The following is an 18939-nucleotide window of genomic DNA, read 5'->3' as shown; positions in this document are numbered from 1 at the left end:
TCCGGGGCCGGGCGCTGCCTGCACCCGCCCCGCGCTGAGTCACTGGCGGGCCGCGCGGCTCCCCGGGCTGTGCACACGGGCCACCAGGCATCAGTTCCCAGAAGCCGCCCTACGCGCGCCAGGGCGATGGAGAAGCGGGCCGGGTGCAGAGCGGCGAACACCGTGTGCCGGGCGGCCCGGGCCGTGGGCCGAGCCCCCGGCCCCTGTCCTCGGCGTGTGCAGAGTTTCCGCCACCGCCTTCCCTTCCCCCAGCTCTCCCTCCCCTCCCCTCCCCCTGCCCCCTGCTCTGTACCCTGTGCTGGCCGGGCCTGAATAGCTTAGAGAGTTGATCCTGAGCATCCTGTTCAGTTTAGTTCAGTTCAGTCGCGCAGTCGTGTCCTACCTTTGCGACCTCGTGGACTGCCGCATTCCAGGCCTCCCTGTCCATCACCAACTCCCGGAGTTTACTCAAACTCGTGTCCATTGAGTCGGTGATGCCATCCAGCTCGGATGGAAAAAACGGTTGGAACCCAGGACAGATTACAGAAAACTTTTTGTACCTGTCAAGGCTTTAAAATTGTGTAGCCTCAAAAAAATAAAAAAATAAAATTGTGTAGCCTCGTACTGAATCCGTGGGATGATTATTAATGTTGTACTGTAGACACCATGGGGGAGTCAGTAAGCCTGTTATGCAGGAGCTCTCATTTAATCCTCCAGTCAACCCTGTGAGGTAAGGACTATTCCTCATTTGCATTTTAGAGTATGGAGGCCCAGAGAGGTTAAGTAACTTTCCCGAGGTCACAGAGCTAGTGAGTGGCAGAGTCTGGTGATTCAAATCAGTGGGCCCAACAGATGCTGAAGTCCCTCTAAAGGTAGACATCACCACCAGGGCAGACCAAGGATCAATAAGCCACAAGCTTTGTGCTTAGGGAACTCAGAGTCACGGGGGCAGCTTCACTGGGGCATGGGGAAGAGTAATACCAGGGTCGCGGCTAGGATGGAGGCAGGGGGAGCTGAGTTGGGAGACCCAGCCCAACCTGGGAGCAGATGGGCAAGCACCTGGGGCTTGAGGGTGAGAAAGTCTTCTCCAGGCAGGGGAGGAGAAAGGAGTTGTGTGCCAGTGCCTGGAAGAAGCAACTGGATGGAAAGTTGGCACCTCCTTGGGACATTGGGAAGGGAAAACTCCACAAGAAACTTCTTCCCCAGTGGATGCGGAGGGGAAGTGGGGAGGTGGTGTCCAAATTCCTCTCTGCGGAGACACATCCTGCTCCCTTGCTGGCACATGTCTGAATACTAAGCAACGGATCTTAGATCATCCTGCCCCAGAGCGAGTCATCGGAGGACTGGGTTACTGGAAAGTTCCTAGGGGCTTAGAGGATGCTATTTGCTGCAGTGGGGAGTTCAGTGAGGCGGTGGGCAGAGGACAGGCTGTCCTTGGAGTATTTACTGTAAAGTCCTGTGGAAATATCTTCACAGCTTAGCTCAAACATCACTTCCTGCTGGAAGCCCATCCTGACCCTAAGCACCTAGGTCAGCTAGGTGCCCCTGGAACATGCTGGTAAACAGCCTGTTCTTTTCCTTCCTGGCACTTCCCGTGTCTGTAATGTGTTGGAACATGTGTGATTTTGAGATCCGTGTCTGGGTCCCTCCACCCTTGCCTCCACTGAAAACATCAAGAGAACTCAGTGCCCCTGATATGTGTCTACGGCAGTCAGCCCAGGGCCAAGTTTACGGTAGGCCCTTAATAAATATTTGTCAAATCAATTAATGAGGATAAATCCATCCATGTGTCCTCCCTTCCCAGCCTCTTTTCCCCCCAGCATTAGGGCTGATTACAAAATGAAAGTAAAAAACTGTTTTTCACCACTCTGGGACCTGTGTGGTCACTCAGAAATGCCAAGCAGGGCAGGAAAGTTGAACTGTCAGAAGGACTTAATTCTAATGCTCACCGCACCACTCACAGGCTAAGTGACCTTGGGGCTATTATGGGCCAGGGCTCCCCACACCCCACCCCGAGCATCAGTTTACTCATCTGTCAAATGATTCCATCGTACTAGAATTGGAGGCTCACATGCAAACACCCTCTGATTTGAGAGCCAAGGTCTTAGAAATTTCGCTGTCTGGCAGCCCCATGGACCGAGAGCATGGAAGGGCCACTGTTTGGATGGTGGGCAGATTTTGTTGTTATTTACATGTACATGTACATTACATGCAAAATTCCAGATCTCTAATAAGCCAGACGGTCACTTGTCCACTCAGGGGAAACAGTCCGACTCTATGAGGAAGACAATAAAGCTTGTTCTGGCCCTGAAAAGTGTTGAATCAAGCCCTGGGTTTGGGCCATCTGTGTTGGCAGTAAAATTTGTTTTCAGGTCGAAGCTGTCTCGCTTGAGTCATTTTGACTCTGTAAGGGAAGGGGTGACCAATCAACAAAGGTGAAGGGCAGCCCAGGCCCAGTTTTACTCATCTCTGTACTCCTGAAAGCCTCATTGTGTTGGGGGAACAGGGGTGGAGAAGAAGAGTGCCTGCCCTCCTCACATGGTAGAAAGTGAAGGAAATGAAGCCAAGTGGTGTAAAATGAGAAGTGTTAAATGCAGATTTGGTGTGAGTCATCAGTGTGAGGCAATGGTGTGGCCTTAGCCTGCATTAATAGAACTATGCCATGTAGAATGAAGTGTACTTCTACTGCTGAGTCATCCATTCATCCTTCCCCTGTGATAGTATCCTTAGCCTTCCTTTGTAGAATCGCTCTTTCCTACTCTTAGTCCATATGATTTGGATGGAGTAGGCCCCTGTGGGCTCTCAGAACATTCCCTCTTCCTGGCCACAGTGATTGACTCTGTTTGGGTCACATAGTCATGAACCAGAGAGAATCAATGAAACTCCTGCTGGAAATGCTGGGAGAAAGATAGATACTCTTTCCATCTAGACTTGAACCTAGAAGGATGTGAAGCTGAGTTTCTAAAGCCTTTGCTCCATGAGAAGGAGTCAAGAATAAGTTCATCGTAAAGGAGATGGAGCCTGATGATATCATTGGAGCCCCTGGTTCCAGCCAAGCCTGAAGCCACTGTGAGTCCAAAATTTCCTTTTTTTGTTTAAATCATTCTGGAAATAAGATTCCTAACTGGCACAGTTGGACAGACCACCCTGAGGGCTGTGTTCATGGCTGGACTTCAACAGTCCAGAAGACAGTTAATAACGAAAGTCCTAAGACTCAAAACCCCATCATGTGAGTAACAGTTGAGAGGGGTGGGTAATTTCAGTCTGCAAGAAAAGTTACCTTCAGATATGTGGACAGTGGTTGCTCCAATTATCTATAGCTAGGCAACAAACTGGGCTTCCTTGGTGGCCTAGATGGTAAAGAAGCTGCCTACAATGCAGGAGACCCAGGTTCTACCCCTGGGTCAGGAAGATCCCCTGGAGAAGGTAATGGCAACCCACTCCAGTATTCTTGCCTGGAGAATCCCATGGACTGAGGCACCTGGTGGGCTACAGTCCATGGAGTCGCAAAGAGTTGGACACGACTGAGTGAGTAACTTTGAATTGTGCAACTAACCACCCAAAACTTTGCAAGTTAAGACAAGAACCGGTTTATTCTCTTTCTTGGTTTTGCGGGTCAGGAATTTGAGAAGGGCTCATTTGGGTGATTCTTTTGTTTCATGTGAGGTCACTTGGCGGCATTCAGTCGGTGGACCAGCTGGTCTGGCGCCGACTCACGTGTCTGGCACCCTCACAGACAGGGCTAGAGGGCTGAACTCAGCAGGAATTAAAGACCAGAGCTCCCTCTTGTGGTCTCTTCAGCATGTGGCCACAGGGCAATTAGGTTTCTTACATTTGGCTCTGGACGCCAAGGGTAAAAGTCCCAAGAGACTGGAGCGTATCTGTGAGTCTCTTAAGTCCTGAGCCCTGAAATTAGCACAGGTCACTTTCACCACATTTGATCGGTCAAGAAGCCACAGATTTTAGGGGTAAGGATGAAGACCCCAGGACTTGATGGGAGGAATGAACGTTTGCAGTTATCTCTAATCCGCCCCAGTCGTCATGGAGCATAATATTGAGCACCTACTATGCATCAGAACACTCTGAATTGACTTCGCTTAGACCTCAGCACAGTCCTTCAGCACTGATGCTGTTCGTCTCTCCATTGTACAAACGAGGCACTGAAGAGTTGTACTGTGGCCCGCTCTGGGCCACACAGCTGGAAGTGGCAGCGTGGGGATTTGAACCCAGGACTCTGACTCCACAACTACGTGTTTATGCCATACCGAAAAGAAGAAATTAGACTGTGCTCTGTGGTCCCAAGGGCAGAACCAGGAATAAAGATTCTGTTCTGGGCAGGAAAAGGCCTCTCTGGCCATTAGAGCTGGTGACGACGAAGGGACGGCCTAGGGAGATGCTTTCCCGTCACCATGGCAGTAGGAACAGAGGCTGATGGATTCTGACAGATTAGCTGGTGGGATAGAAACAATATATGTCTCATGAGAAGATCATCAACATTATGGAGGTGATGAACTGGCCTAACTCTTTAAGGTCTGTCTCCAGATCACTGATGCCCTGGGCACTTCTGTCACCACCATCACACACCTGCTCACCGAAGACACCCATATATATATATAGTTTATGATTAGCATTATACTACATGTACATCTTGGTTTTTTCCCCACTAACTGATAAGTTATAGTGTTCTTTCCATAGCAGTACCCAGAGCCTTAGAGCATTCTTTTTATTAGACATTCATATGACCAATTTTATACTTCTCTCTTGAAGGATATTTAGCTTGTTTTGAGGCTTCTGTGGATACCAATGATGGGCAGTGAAATTCCCAGGTTGAAGCTATGTGCGTTTTAAATTTGAGTAACTACTGTTAAAATACCCTCCGAGATTCTGCTTTTGATTCTTTTGGGGTATATACCCAGAAGTGGAATTGCTGGCCATAAGATAATTCTATTTTTATTTTTTTGAAGAACCTTCAGCTTACATTTTCTCCAGTGCTGCACAAGGGTTCCAATTTCTCCACATCCTTGTCAGCAGTTGCTATTTTCTGGGTGGTGGTTGTAGTTTCAATTTTGTTTTTTGATAGTGGTCATCTGCTGTAGTCTCAATGTTTGTGTCCTCTGGAGCTTTTGAGAGGTGCTTAGGTCATGAGGGTGGAGCTCTCATGAACAGGGTTAGTGCTTCTATAAAAGACACCCCACAGAGCCCCTAGTCCTTGCCACCATGTGAGGATGCGAAGAGGAGCCTTTGACCCAGAAAAGGGGCTTCACCCAACCATGCGGGCACCCTAATCTCAGACTTCTAGCCTCTCAAACTGTGAGAAACAGATTTCTGCTGTTGGTAAGCTGCCCAGTCTGTAGTATTTTGTTATACCAGCCCAAAGGGACAGACACTATCATAGTGGGTATGAGGTGATTTAGCTTTGTTTTGATGCTTTTTGTAACACAAAGCAAGCCAGAAACAGAGGAAACAAGTGTGTTAGGTTTTAGTCAGACAGCCTGGGTTCAACTCCTGCCTCTGCCACCTTCGAGCTTCATTACTAAGTTGTGCCCAACTCTTTCGCAACCCCATGAACTATAGCCCGCCAGGCTCCTCTGTCTGTGGAATTTCTGAGGCGAGAATTCCCTTCTCCAGGGTATCTTCTCGACCCAGGAATCGGACCCATCACCTGCTTTGGCAAGCAGATTCTTTACTACTGAGCCACCAGGAAAGCCCACCATCTTTTAGTTTTGTGGCCTGTTAAACACAGGACAGCAGGCTCAAAATGGAGTTGCTTATGCTAAGCTCCATGTCACCAGAGACTTTGGCTCTCCAGAAATGGAATCTTTAACCATACAGGAATCACCTGATCAGCACTAGTTAGGTAATCTACCTGAGAAAGTCCTGCCACCCCCTAAAGGAAAGTAACTGCAATAACCAACCAGCTTTTCCACCTGTTATAACTTCCTTGTTTCTTGCTGGCTATAAAAGTCTTCTGTTTTGTGCAGTTCTTCAGAGGTCCTTTCTATCTGCTACATTCAATGCTGCTCAGTCTGAGTAGGTATTTGCTCAAATCAACTCTTAAAAATGTTAATATGCCTCAGTTTATCTTTCAACAGATCACACACAAATTTTACCCCAAGCTCTATTGGCCCATCTGTAAAATGGGTAAAATAGTCATACCATTCTTCAAGAGTTGTATGGATCAAGTAAGATAGTGTCCTTAATAGAATTTTGCACAAGATAATCTAACATTTATTAATCTTTTTAGTGTCTTATTTAAGAGAGTCACCCCCAGAATTCCCTGGTGGTCCAGTGGTTAGGACTCTGTGCTTCCACAGCTGGGGACATGGGTTCCATCCTTGCTGGGGACTAGGATCTCACGAGCCATGGGGTGAGGCCAGAGGAGAAAAAAGTCATCTCCACCCCATAGTATTCATCATACTCCTGTTTTCCTCTTCCAAATTCTTTTATAGCTTTGATTTTGCTCCTGGGAATTTAAGTCAATTGAAATTTATCTGATAGGCACAAGGGTAGGCAGTTGTTTCAACACTTTTCACTAACTAGTGTATCTGTTCACCACTGATTTAATCACCTCCTACTTGCAGCTGCACTGGAGTCTATTGTTGAATCATCGTTTCTGTCCAACTGATCTATTCCTGAGCCGACACCACTTCCGAGAACTTTATAACAAGTCCTACCACGGGGTTAGAGCAGGCCTGTTTTGTTGTTCCAAAACTGGCTTGGCTTTTCTTGTACTGTTTTTCTTTTCAAAACTCAGCCGGTTAGGTTAAAAAAAAAAAATCCTGGTGGACTTTTGAATGGACCGTCCTGATGAAGTAACTTGGAGGAAAACTGACATGTTGACAGCATTCCATTCTCTTAGCTGGGAAACTTTTCTCTCCCAGGACTTTTTTTTCTATTCAACCCAGGTAGACCAGAGTGTTCCCTCTCATCAAGGATTGCGCCACAACCACTGTGGATTAAAGCTCTCAGGACCCTACCTCCCCTTGAAAAAGGAAGGAGTTATATACAAATTGCCAAATGAGAAGGTTTGAAAAGGAGTGGAACAATCTGTTTGAGGGGAGACCGGCTATTCAGGGTGGTGACCTTGGAAACGCAGATGCCATTTGGCCAAGACAGGCGCCGGGGCCTCCTGGCCTCGCCTCTGATGACCCCGAAAACAGGCAGCTCTGCAGGAGTGGCTAGAAAACTGCAGAAACCGCAGGCCTTTGGGGCTGGGGTCTGGTTTTAACTTCCCCCAACCCCATTGGCTTCCCAGGTGGGTCAGTGGTAAAGAATCTGCCTGCCAAGCAGGAGATGCAGGTTCGATCCCTGAGTCGGGAAGTTCCCGTGGAAGGGGAAATGGCAATCCACCGCAGTATTCTTGCCTGGAAAATCCCATGGACAGAGGAGGCTGGCAGGCTACAGTCCACGGGGTTGCAAAGAGTTGGAGACGACTTAACGAAAACAGCAACAACAAGTCCCATTGTACAGATGCAGACTATGAGGCTGAGAGGCAGAAAGAGACAGACCCATGTGAGTCTGGTCTCCCCTCTTTCCCCAGAGTTCAGCTTGACTTGGCAGGAGGGTCATGTGCCATCTGAAGATGGGGAGGATGTCCTCCCAGTCCCAAACAGACCAGTGTCCAATCTCCAGATTTTATCTTCCAACTGGGAAGTTCTGATGAGGCTCCTTCCACCCCCACCCCCACCCTCACCCTGGCGTCCTTCCCCTTTAAGAAGAGACCAGTCCTTGGCTTATGCCATTCATAGGATTTATTGTCACTTGCCAATAGTTTGCAGGAAAGGGGACACACCGCTGGGCCTCGCCACAGGGCAGGTGGCACTGGGCCACCCCGCACTATTTACACACGTTTCACGCAGGACGGGGGGCCGTCCTCACTGGCAGCAGCTACACTTCTCCTCCTCAGCTTCGGCCCCCTCTCCACTTTTGCACACACAGTCCTTGGCACATTTCTCACACTCTGCGGGGCAGCAGGAGCAGCAGCCTGCAGATAAAGTGGGGGATGCCCAGTCTGATGGCCTGTCCTCCCCAATCTGTCCCCATCAAAAAGAAGGGGGGAAAGGAGGGGTGCCAGAGGTCACTGCCCCCCGCTTCCTAGTCTTACACCTGGGTTGACTCAGGGTCTCTGGTGTGTCAGCTACACACTGGGCTCCCATGGAAGAAGGGTACCCAGTAACTAGCCCACAGCCCCATCTATGAGCCCAGGAGTCCTGGGGACAGTGGAGTGAGGCCCACGCTAGGGGGAACCAGGCCTTAAGGAGAAAACATCTAGGGGAAATGACCTTGAAGGACAAACCTGCAGAAGCAGATATGGTACAAGCGTAGGGGGTCCAGGAGATTCGGAGAGGTGTATGCCTAGTCTAATACACAAACAAGGGTGCCTTCCCCCTGCGTATTACACTGCTTTGGGGGAGATTCAGGGGAGGTAAAATTGAGGGGATCCACACAGGCCTGAGAGGGCCGAAGGGACCCCGACTCCAGAGCTAACCCCTGGCCTCACTAATGTTTCCCCAGGAGCTGGAGGCCTGGAGGGGAGCGGTGAGCCCGGGAGAGCAGTTCCGCATCCTAACTGCCCATTAGAACCTTCCGGGAATGCACAAACAATTGCCCGGGCCCAAGGTAACAATCATTGAAGGAGTGCCCCTGCAACTGAGCCTTCAGGCCTCTGGGTGGTTCTGTTCCCGTCAGAGTCAACGCAGTGTCACAGCCGGCCGAGGGGCCGCTCCGTGCCTACGTGGACAGGCATGGTGCTCACGGGAGGACCGGGGGGGGGGGGGGCGCGCAGAGGGGTCCCCGCACTCACTCTTCTTGCAGGAGGCGCATGTGCAGCCCTCGCACTTGCAGGAGTCAGAGCAGGTGCAGGAGCCGCCTAGAGGGGGAGGGGCCACAGGAAGGGTTAATGGGGTAGAACTCGGGGTGGGGCCAGGCCTAAAAGGAGATGGGGTACCCAGCCTCAATGCCCTCTGAATATAGCCATGCCCATCCTTCAGGAGATTCAAAGTGGGAAATAAGGGTCCCTTCCCCCAAATGTCCTTGAGCAAAGGCATAGGGTTCTTTTCAAGTAAAGGGGCGCACGGTGCCGAAGGGGGGCGGGGGCTCACCAGTAGGGCAGGGGCAGGTCTCAGGGTCCATGCCGGAGAGGAGCGACCGCCGAAGGAGGCGAATCGGCTTCTAGGGCAATTGGATGCACTGGCGGCAGCAGGTGGCGAAGCTTTTATAGCCCCAGGCGGGGGCGCGTTGGCACAGTCTTCTAGGCGCGCGCGCCTCCTCTCTCCATCCGCGAGCACAAGCCGGCGCGGAGGCGCGCATTGCGGCACCGCTCCCCGCACCCCTGCCGTGTGTCCCCCGCCGTGTGCACGGCCGGGGAACTGCCCCCACCCCACCCGGCTGCCGTCTGCACAGCCGGGTGCGCGCGCAGTCACGTACTTCCCGCCGTGTGCACAGGGAACACTCCCCTCCCGCCTTTCCGCCCTTGTCCACCGCTGCAGCCGGCTCCCGGCAGAAAGTGCACGCTTCCCGCCTCTGAAAGCGGAGGGAGAGCAAAAGGCTTTGTTTTCGAGTCCTATCCTGCTTCTCATCCTCTCCACCGCCGTTATCCCTCATTCTGGGTTTCTCAGGGTGCGCTGAGTCATTCCGCTGCTCCAAGACTCCCTGTCTGATGGGGAGAGAACACATCCCGCCCCCACCCAAGGGCCCTCACTGTCTTGGGAAGGACCTGCTCTGAGCCCTGCAGCACTGGACTGGGGTGACCAGCGGGAGTTTTGGGGGGAGGGGTGGTGATGCTAGGTGGCTGCATCTCAGCTTCAGAGGGAAGCCTCTCTCCTTTTATCTGTTCCTCCTGCTGAGTTTCTCAGAGTCCCTTGTGCCTGCGGTTGGCTGAAAACTGGCCCGGCAAGAGATATCTATGTCAAATCCTGGAATCTGTGATTATTACTTTATTTGAAAAGGGAGGCTTTGCAGATGTAATTAAATTAAGGATCTTGAGATGAGATCATCCTGGATTATCCACATAGGCCCTAAATCCAGTGATGAGCATCCTTAGAAGGTCCACAGAGACAAGAAGAGGAGGGGGCGATGTGACCACGGAAGCAGGGACTGGAGTGATGGGGCCAGCAGCCACAGAAGCTGGACACAGAACAGTTCATGGCCTTTGTTATAAGACTGTGTCCTCACTCAGCAAGTCAGGACACTTAATCCCTAGGAAATGGAGGAGCAAAGGACAGCATTAGATAACTGGCCAAGGGTTAAAGGAGGAGGAGAAAGGGTTGCTGATGGTGTTTCAGAAAGGGCAGCCACATGGTGACCCCACCCCTGCCCCCCACACACGGGGAGGCCTCACTTCTTCTGCTTGTAAGCACCTTTCACATGGTTGTATTGTGCCTCACAGAGGCAAGGCTTATCTAGAGACAGTAAACAAACAAAAATGTTCCCCAGGAACCCTGCATTAAGAGGCTTCCACGGTGCCTCAGCAGTTAAGGAATCTGCCTGCAATGCAGGAGTCGTGGGTTCAATCCCTAGGTTGGGAAGATCCCCTGGAGGAGGAAATGGCAACCCACTCCAGTATTCTTGCCTGGGAAATTCCATGGACAGAGGAGTCTGTCCGGCTGCAGTCAGTTCAGTTCAGTTCAGTTGCTCAGTCGTGTCAGACTCTTTGCGACCCCATGGACTGCAGAACGCCAGGCTTCCCTGTCCATCACCAACTCCCGGAGCTTGCTCAAACTGATGTCCATAGAGTTGGTGATGCCATCCAACCATCTCATCCTCTGTCATCCCCTTCTCCTCCTGCCTTCAATCTTTCCTTGCATCAGGGTCTTTTCCAGTGAGTCCGTTCTTTGCATCAAGTGGCAAAGTATTGGAGTTTCAGCTTCCACATCACTCCTTTCAATGAATATTCAGGACTAATTTCTTTTAGGATTGACTGGTTTGATCTCCTTGCAGTCCAAGGGACTCTCAAGAGTCTTCTGCAACACCATAGTTCAAAAGCATCAATTTTTCTGCCATCAGCTTTCTTTATAGTCCAACTCTCACATCCATACATGACTACTGGAAAAACCATAGTTTTGACCAGACGGACCTTTGTTGGCAAAATAATGTCTCTGCTTTTTAATACGCTGTCTAGGTTAGTCATAGCTTTTCTTCCAAGGAGGAAGCGTCTTTTAATTTCATGGCTGCAATCACCATCTGCAGTAATTTTGGAGCCCAAGAAAATAAAGTCTGTCACTGTTTCCATCGTTTTCCATCTATTTGTCATGAAGTGATGGAACTGGATGCTATAATCTTAGTTTTCTGAATGTTGAGTTTTAAGCCAAATTTTTCCACTCTCCCTTTCACTTTCATGCATCCCAGGCACGCTCTGCTATAGTCATGGGGTTGCAAAGAGTTGGACTTGACTTCGCAACTACACAACAACAACCTGTTGCCTCCTCAAGAATGGAAGTGCCTCCACAAGTTCTCCCAAAGAGACCTGATCACCTCTCACACCCAACTTCCACTTTTTAAAAAAGAGATACTAAGATAGGCTGGCACCTGGGACTGTCTACCAGAGTGCTTGCACTTGAACCTGGACAAATGTCTCTTCATTTACAAAGAAACTGTATGAGACTAAAAATAACCATGAATGCACAGTTGGGGCAATTAGGAACAATGAAATACAGGAGGGCCACAAACTGACTGCCATTTTGGAGGGGCCCAGAGTAGATGCCCTGGAGGAGGCCTTAACCCACTCTAGTATTCTTGCCTGGAGAATCTCATGGACAGAACAGCCTGGCGGGCTAAAGTCCATGGGGTCTAAAAGTCAGACACGACTGAAACAACTCCACACACAGCAAAATCAGGGTACTGTGCATGATCGCTGTGCACAGCACACCTAAGCCACCCCTCTGGCCCAGCCAGAGCCGCCCCTAACCTCATCCCATTTAAGGAACCAGCCCACCCTCCTGGGAAAGCGAGCAAGGACACCTGTTTCTTGTTCTCACTCCGTCATGCTGCAGCCTGAACCCAATAAAGCCTTGCCTAGCCTCTTATCAATTTCTCTTGATTAAAGGGTCAATACCTGTGTAGGATTTGCAGCCCTCCCCCTTTGGAGGTGGTCCTGAGGTTGCTTCCCAGGAAGAAGGAGCGACTGAGACTCGCCAGGACAGACCCAGCCCTATTTCATTTCCCCTGGGCAAACCTGAGCCTCTTCTAAGTCGGAGCTGGATAAGCACTTGAAAATGTTGGTTGGAAACTCTGCACCCCAAAAAATATTAGCTTCCAGGGGGCCTCCAAATGGCCTCAGACAAGGAGCAAGCTAAGCTTTCTCCAGACTTTGCTATGTGTTGGCTCACGAGTCTTCAGTTTCGATGAAGTTGAAGTGAAGTTGCTCAGTTGTGTCCGACTCTTTATGACCCCATGTACTATAGCCTACCAGGCTCCTCCATCCATGGAATTTTCCAGGCAAGAGTACTGGAGTGGGTTGCCATTTCCTTCTCCAGAGGATCTTCCCAACCCAAGGATCGAACCTGGGTCCCCTACATTGCAGGCAGACGCTTACCATCTGAGCTACCAGGTAAGCCCCTGATAAAGTTGAAGGAATGTGGGGAGCCGGCCTGCTCAAGGCCCAAAAAGGCCCTGGGAAAGCCTTGAAAGAGGCCATTCCCTGTCCCACCACCCCATGATAAAGTAGTAAAACATTTGCCGGGTCTCCTTTGTTCTTCCTTGAGAAAAACATAGTAGTGACCTTCACTTAGTAGTTTATCTTGAAATGCCAAAAACAAGATGTAAGCTTCTGCAATCACTTAAGACAAAGAATGGTATTGATGTGACAAAAACCAGATGGCATTTTTATGAACTATGTTTTCTGCTTGTACTAGCATAAAGGTAGCTGTTTTACTCAATAAAATCCCTGACTTGCCTAAAGAGCATTCAGTCCTCTCGACCCCATTCTTTACTATCGGCTTTTTTCTCAGGCTTCCGTGCTGTTGCGGTCGGGACTTGTTCTCTTTGCCGGTTGGTCCCGGCAAAGGAAGAGGAAAAAGGAGGAAGAAAGAAAAGTCCAAAGAGGAGACACTATCATCTCCTATCAGACATGACTTAGTGACTTTAGTCACTAACTCAACAACCCAAAGGTATTTAACGTGAAGCCAGGTGGCTTTTCAACAGTGGCTTCAGGCAATTTCAATTCAAGAGCTCACCACCTCGAGCAATGCTGTTTGTTTCTTTTTGGTTTTGTTTTGCCTAAGGGCATTCAGGCCTTAGACTTGTCTGGCCTGGGCTCTAACCTTGACAGGACTCAAGGTCTCGCTATCTGGAAGCTTTAGTGCCAGGTTAGGTGTACAACCTAACACACTCAAGCCAAGCTACCTGCCTGCCATTTCCCCTCGGACTACTCAGATTTCCTCAGAAAGAGGTTTCAGAGCTGGGAGAATCAGCTCTCACCCTGACGGCTAATTTTGTCAACCTGACTGGGCTCAGGGGTGTCCAGAAAGCTGATTAAATGTTATTCCTGAGCTGTCTGTGAGGATGTTTCCAGAAGAGATTAGCATTTGAAACAGAAGACTGAGTTACCATTGTGGGTGGACGTCATCCAATCTATTGAGGGTCTAGGTAGAACAAAGAGGCAGAGCAAGGATGAATTTGCTCTCTGCCTGAGCTCAGACATCCATTTTCTCCTGCCCTTGGACTTCTGGTTCTCAGGCCTTTGGACTTGGACTGCGACCATAGGCTTCTCCATTCCCAGCCTTCCAGACTTGGATTGAATTTCACCATTGGCTTTACTGGATCTCCAGCCTGCAGATGGCAGATATTGGGACATTTCAGCCTCCCTAATCCAGTAAATCAATTCCTAAAATTAGTCACTGTCTGTATGTGTAGATCGCATATGGTTCTGTTTCTCTGTAGAGTCTTAATATATCACCCAAGGGTGATATCTTAATATCACACCCAAGGGTGCCCAGGATTTTGAGAGATCTGAAAGCCACAACATCCTTCTGAAACACCTTCCTGCCACCCACCCACCCACCCCAAATTCTTCACAGAACCAGGCTTCTCATCCTTCTTTCTCAGGTTCTGTGACCTCCAAAGAGCATTTCACGTAGGTGCATCACTCCAGAAGGGTCCCCATTACCTCGCCTTCATTCCTCTGACCCCTTGTTAATTCTCACAGTGTAAATTTATTTTGTTTGTGTTTCCTGCACCTATGATGCTCCTTCCTCAGATATCCACATGGCTCTCTACCGTCTTTCTTTTCTTCTAAGCTCAAATCTTGATCACCTCCATGATCACCCTGTTTAAAATTGCAACATGTACCTCGGTCCTCCATACTTTGCTCTGTCTTTTCTTTTTTCATAGCATTTAACACCTTTTCGTGAACTAAATGATATATTTGTGAAGCTTATGTGCTATTTCCCCCCTGCTAGAATTTAAGCACTGTAATCTGATGAGGAATCATTTCTTTTGTTCATGAACATATAAAGTGCCTGCAACAGTGTCCTGTACATCAGAGACATTCAGGAGATATTTATTGGATGCATGAATGAGTGGCTCTGAAGTCAAGCTCTAGCCTTTGTTACCGAAAGGTTCTTCACCTCCTTAGTCAATAGAAATTGATAAGCCCAGACAAAAAACTTAGGCAAGGCTTTTTGGGTTTCCTGCTGCAGCAGTGGGGAGCAAAGACTAATGACAGATTCCCATGCTTACTCCCTGAGAGGGGGCAAGCTGGTTCCTTCTATGAGGTGAAGGTAAGAGGGGGTCCACATGTCAGGCCAAAGGGTTGGCTTAGGTGGTCTGCCTTCGATGGTGTTGTGTGGGTTTTTGGTCTTTTTTTCCTTGTTTTGTTTTCATTTTTATTTAATAATTTTTGACTGCACTGGGTCTTCATTGCTGTGCCCTGGTTTTCTCTAATTGTGGCGAGCGGGGGCTACCTTCTAGTTTTGGTGTGTGGGCTTCTCATTGTGTTGGCTTCTCTTGTTGGAGAACACAGGCTGTAGGACGTGTGGTCTTCAGTAGTTATGACGCATGGGCTTAGTTGCCCTTCGGCATGTGGGATCTTCCTAGACCAAGGATAGAACCCATGTCCCTCTCATTGGCTGATGCACTCAACCGACTCTTAACCACTGGACCACCAGGGAAGTCCCTGTTTTTTTCTCTTTTTGTATCTCGTTCATAATTTGCCCCAATTGCATAGGCAATTATTTTTAGTCTCTTATAGTTGATTTGTATCTTGTTGCTTAAAGACGTTTGTCCATGTACAAGCACTGCAGGAAGGGTCCCAGGTGCCATCCTGTTTCAGGTCACAATCTGATTCTGACACTAGTAATGTGGCAAGTGACTAGCAAGTTGCTAACATTTCTACCTCTTGGGGTTGCTTGAGGGTAAAATGGGAACAGTTTTTTCAGCAGCTTAAATTGGGTGGCACTTGGAAAGCTTTCAGAGTAGGGCCCTAACCATGTTGGCTCTTTCTGTTTGCAAATAAGTCTGAGACTCATGAGGTCAGGTGAGGACTCCGCAGGAGCCTGGGGTCCCTAGAGCTCCTACCTGACACCCAGCTCCATTGTTAGCCTCAGTTCTGGGCTTCCGGAATGGCTGCTCCCTCTGATTGACATGGTTTACAGGCGTTGGCTTGGACCAGCTGAGTCACAGACATCAATCCTCACCCTGAACCCTGCACCTAATCCCAGTGCTTCCTGGGAGAAGGGAGTGCATGGAGATACTTATATTCTAAATGAGATTGGAGCCAGGAGGCAGGATCAGGTGGGTTGAGGGGTGGAGATCACTTAGGATCTCACTAATAGATGGAAAATCCCCAGGTGATCTCAGAAACAAGCCCAACAAGTCCCACCCCTTGCTGAAATTGGTTCAGTGCAGTATTAAGACTGTTGCATTGCTCTGTTAAAGAGTTTCCCAATTTATTATCCTGGGACTGAAAGTTGGCCAAGAGTTTAGGAGCCTGAGTAAACAACAGTGTACCCAAAGAGGTTGCAAACATTCTTATTTGCAAAGAAAGTCATTTCTTGGAGAGATCTGGACATTTATTAGTAGAGTAATTGTTAAAAGAACAATATTGTTCACAGGGGCAGCTGAAGCAGAGGAATGGACTCTGGTCCAAGGGCCCCATGGTTCCTAGTTCCAGCTCTTTCAAAAACTAGCTTTCTGAACTCAAGGACATCTCTCCCCAGTTTTCACATAGTTTGACCAGATAACTGCTAGTGACCAATATTGATAATGTTCACCATTTGCTGGGTCTTTACTATGTATTTCGAGTACCACGTGTTTTATAGATATGTTCTTTTGTGTCATATTTTAGAGTCCACATCTAAGTGATATGTTATTTGCATTTCTCTGACTTACTTCACTTACTATAATAATCTCTAGGTCCATCCATGTTGCTGCAAATAGCATTATTTCGTTCTTTTTAATGGATGAGTCGTATTCCATTGTGTGTGTGTGTTATATATATCACATATTTTTTATCCATTCATCTGTTAATGGACATTTATGTCTTGGTTATTATAAACAGAGCTTCTATGAACATGGGGGTGAATGTATCTTTTCGAATTATGGTTTTATCTGGGTATATGTCCAGGTGTGGAATTGCTAGATCATATGATGACTCTAGTTTTTTGAGGAACCTCCATACTGCTTCCCATGGTGGCTGCCCTAATTTACATCCCCACTAGTAGTATAAGAGGGTTCCCTTTTCTCCACACCCTCTCCAGCACAATGAGTGAGATTCTTCATGCAGATCACCTAACACATGATAGCTGCTCACTAAACAGTGCTCAGTGAACTCTTCTCTGTTCAGGAATCTTCCAGGATCTGGAACTAGCAAATGATGGATGCCAGTTTCCCTTCACCTACTTCTGCTATCTCTTCATGGTCTGCCCCTCATCTACCCTGGCAACCAAGTGTAGTCCGTGCTAACCCAAAAATGTGCCCCAAGCTCTCCTGCTTCCATGCTTCTGCTCATACTTTTGCCACTTCCTGGAATTTCCTGCCCATGATTTCTACCTGTTTAAAATCCCATGTAACCTTTGAGGCCACCTCCTTCCGGTGGCCTAACCCTAACCCTAACTCTTGTCTACCACCAAATGTAACTGCCCTCTTTAGAACTTCCCCAGGGGTTTCTGCCCCATAGGAGAAGGGTACAAGGTAGTCTGACAGTCTCCCCAGTGGACTCTGAGGTCCCAGAAGGCTGAAGCTGGAAGAAGCAATTTCTTCCTCTCTCCTTGATTCTGTGCCTAGCAAAGCTCCCTGTATACCTGAAATGTCCTTGATTGTTGAGTGAATAAATCAACGTGAGAACTGAGAGCACCCAACTTTGGACTCACTCTTTTTGTGGAACACCTTTGAAGGCTGGGTCAGGAAAAGAGATTGATTTAAGTATGTATTATTGAAGTTATTCCGTGGTTCCCAGCATCTTCCTTGCCTAATGAGTCATTTACTGGTGAACCCTTTCATACTGCAAATATTTATTGAGCAGACACGAAGGTGAGTGGAACAGTGTCTTTCTTCTCCAAGAACCCATAGTCTGGCATTTAATTTAAAAAATCAACACACAGTAAGATGAGCACAATTTTATTAATCAGTCCCCAAGTTTGAAACATTTTTGTTGTTTTCAAATCTTCACTGTTATACTTCATACTGTGATAAACATCTTGGCATCTTTTGAGTGTGTCCATTCATAATTTTTTTCTTAGGACACTACATTCCTTGAAGTAGAATTTCTGGCTCAAAGTACACATTTTTTCCTTTTCAAACAGTATTTATTTAAAAAATGCTACTTCAGTAAATTTTGGAAATTTCAAAGTAATAGAAAAGTGGAAAAGTAAAGAATTTTGTCTATGATCTGAACACAACCACTGTTATTTTAGTATTTTAGTATTTTTAATATTTTATAATATAAATATTTAATATTTTAGTATATTTAATTTCCATATTTGGTATGGTTTTTTTTTTTTTTTTCAAAAAAATCCTGCATAATGAATTGTAGCCTAATATTTATTTAAGTTGTGACTGTAATCATTTCCTGTGCTTTTGCATTTTCAATGGTTATATCATATCCTCTTGTGTGCACAGACCATGGCTTACTTGAGCAACTTCATGGAATTGAAGTAATTTCCAGTTTTTCGTAATTGTAAATAGTGAAAATGAAACTTTTTCTGAGTGGGTGAAGTTGTGTTTTTTTCTTCCCCCGAATTTGTGGTGAACTCTTAGAATAGATTTACAGAGGTGAAACTACTGGGACAAATGGGTAAAATGATTTTGTGGTTCTTTGACATATCAATATATTGCCAAATTATTTTATTTTTTAATTTTTTAAAACATTTTATTTTGAAGTACAGTCGATTAACAATGTTGTGATAGCTTCAGGTGGAAAATAAATACATATACATGTATCCATTCTCCCTCAAACTCTCCTCCCTTCCAGGCTGCCACATAATATTGAGCAGAGTCCCCTGTGTACACAGTTGTTGTTTTAAGTCGCTAAGTCATGTCCGACTCTTTGCAACCCCATGGACGGTAGCCCACAAGGTTCCTTTGTCCATGGGATTTCCCAGGCAAGAATACTGGAGTGGGTTGCCAATTCTGTCCTTGTTATTGCCAAATGATTTTTAAAAGCCTTACGCCTGTGAATCTAGGTGCTTTGTACCTTGTTAAGCTCTTTGGAGAACTGACTTATCCTCCCCCAGAGGTGACTAAGGATTCTAGCCCCTTTCTGGGATTTCTTGGGCTCCAAACCCAGCCAGTCTGAGGTTGAAACAAGTCTGTGCAATTAATTCCCTGAGGCGCAGAGAGGACTCAGTATGCTCCCGCCTCTGGGTCTGGAGCGCCCCCTGCAGTTCACATGAGGAACTTCCCTCCGCACCCGGTGACCTGGGCTCCATTCCTTCCCCACCAAACCCTGCTCTGGTCTCCATCCAAGTCGGAGCTTGACCTGAGCAGGTCCAGCGTCTGTCATAGCCTCTCTGAGGTCTCTGTTGT

The 18939-nt window shown here is 47.8% G+C and overlaps 1 protein-coding gene across 1 annotated transcript; it reads right to left on the bottom strand.

Moving 5' to 3' along the window:
• Positions 1–7712: 7712 nt before the first annotated feature.
• On the bottom strand, positions 7713–9336 carry MT3 (metallothionein 3). The gene is made up of 3 exons (XM_020900518.2): positions 9081–9336; positions 8783–8848; positions 7713–7963 (listed from the first exon to the last, which is right to left on the bottom strand). The coding sequence occupies exons 1-3, from the start codon at positions 9109–9111 to the stop codon at positions 7854–7856; spliced, it is 207 nt and encodes a 68-aa protein (XP_020756177.1). The 5' UTR covers positions 9112–9336; the 3' UTR covers positions 7713–7853.
• Positions 9337–18939: the final 9603 nt, after the last annotated feature.

This window comes from Odocoileus virginianus, chromosome 20 (genome assembly GCF_023699985.2).
Source record: "Odocoileus virginianus isolate 20LAN1187 ecotype Illinois chromosome 20, Ovbor_1.2, whole genome shotgun sequence".
Classification (NCBI taxonomy): Eukaryota; Metazoa; Chordata; class Mammalia; order Artiodactyla; family Cervidae; genus Odocoileus; species Odocoileus virginianus.
Note: the sequence above shows the minus strand (reverse complement) of the source record. Positions and strands in the feature narration are given on the sequence as shown.

Bases quoted from the DNA above. Each gene is read 5' to 3' on its own strand.
- MT3 (XM_020900518.2), bottom strand. From the start codon at position 9,111: ATGGACCCTGAGACCTGCCCCTGCCCTACTG. The intron at 8,849-9,080 runs GTGAGCCCCCGC...CTCCCCCTCTAG, and splicing joins GACCTGCCCCTGCCCTACTG to GCGGCTCCTGCACCTGCTCT. The intron at 7,964-8,782 runs GTGAGTGCGGGG...CTTTATCTGCAG, and splicing joins ATGCGCCTCCTGCAAGAAGA to GCTGCTGCTCCTGCTGCCCC.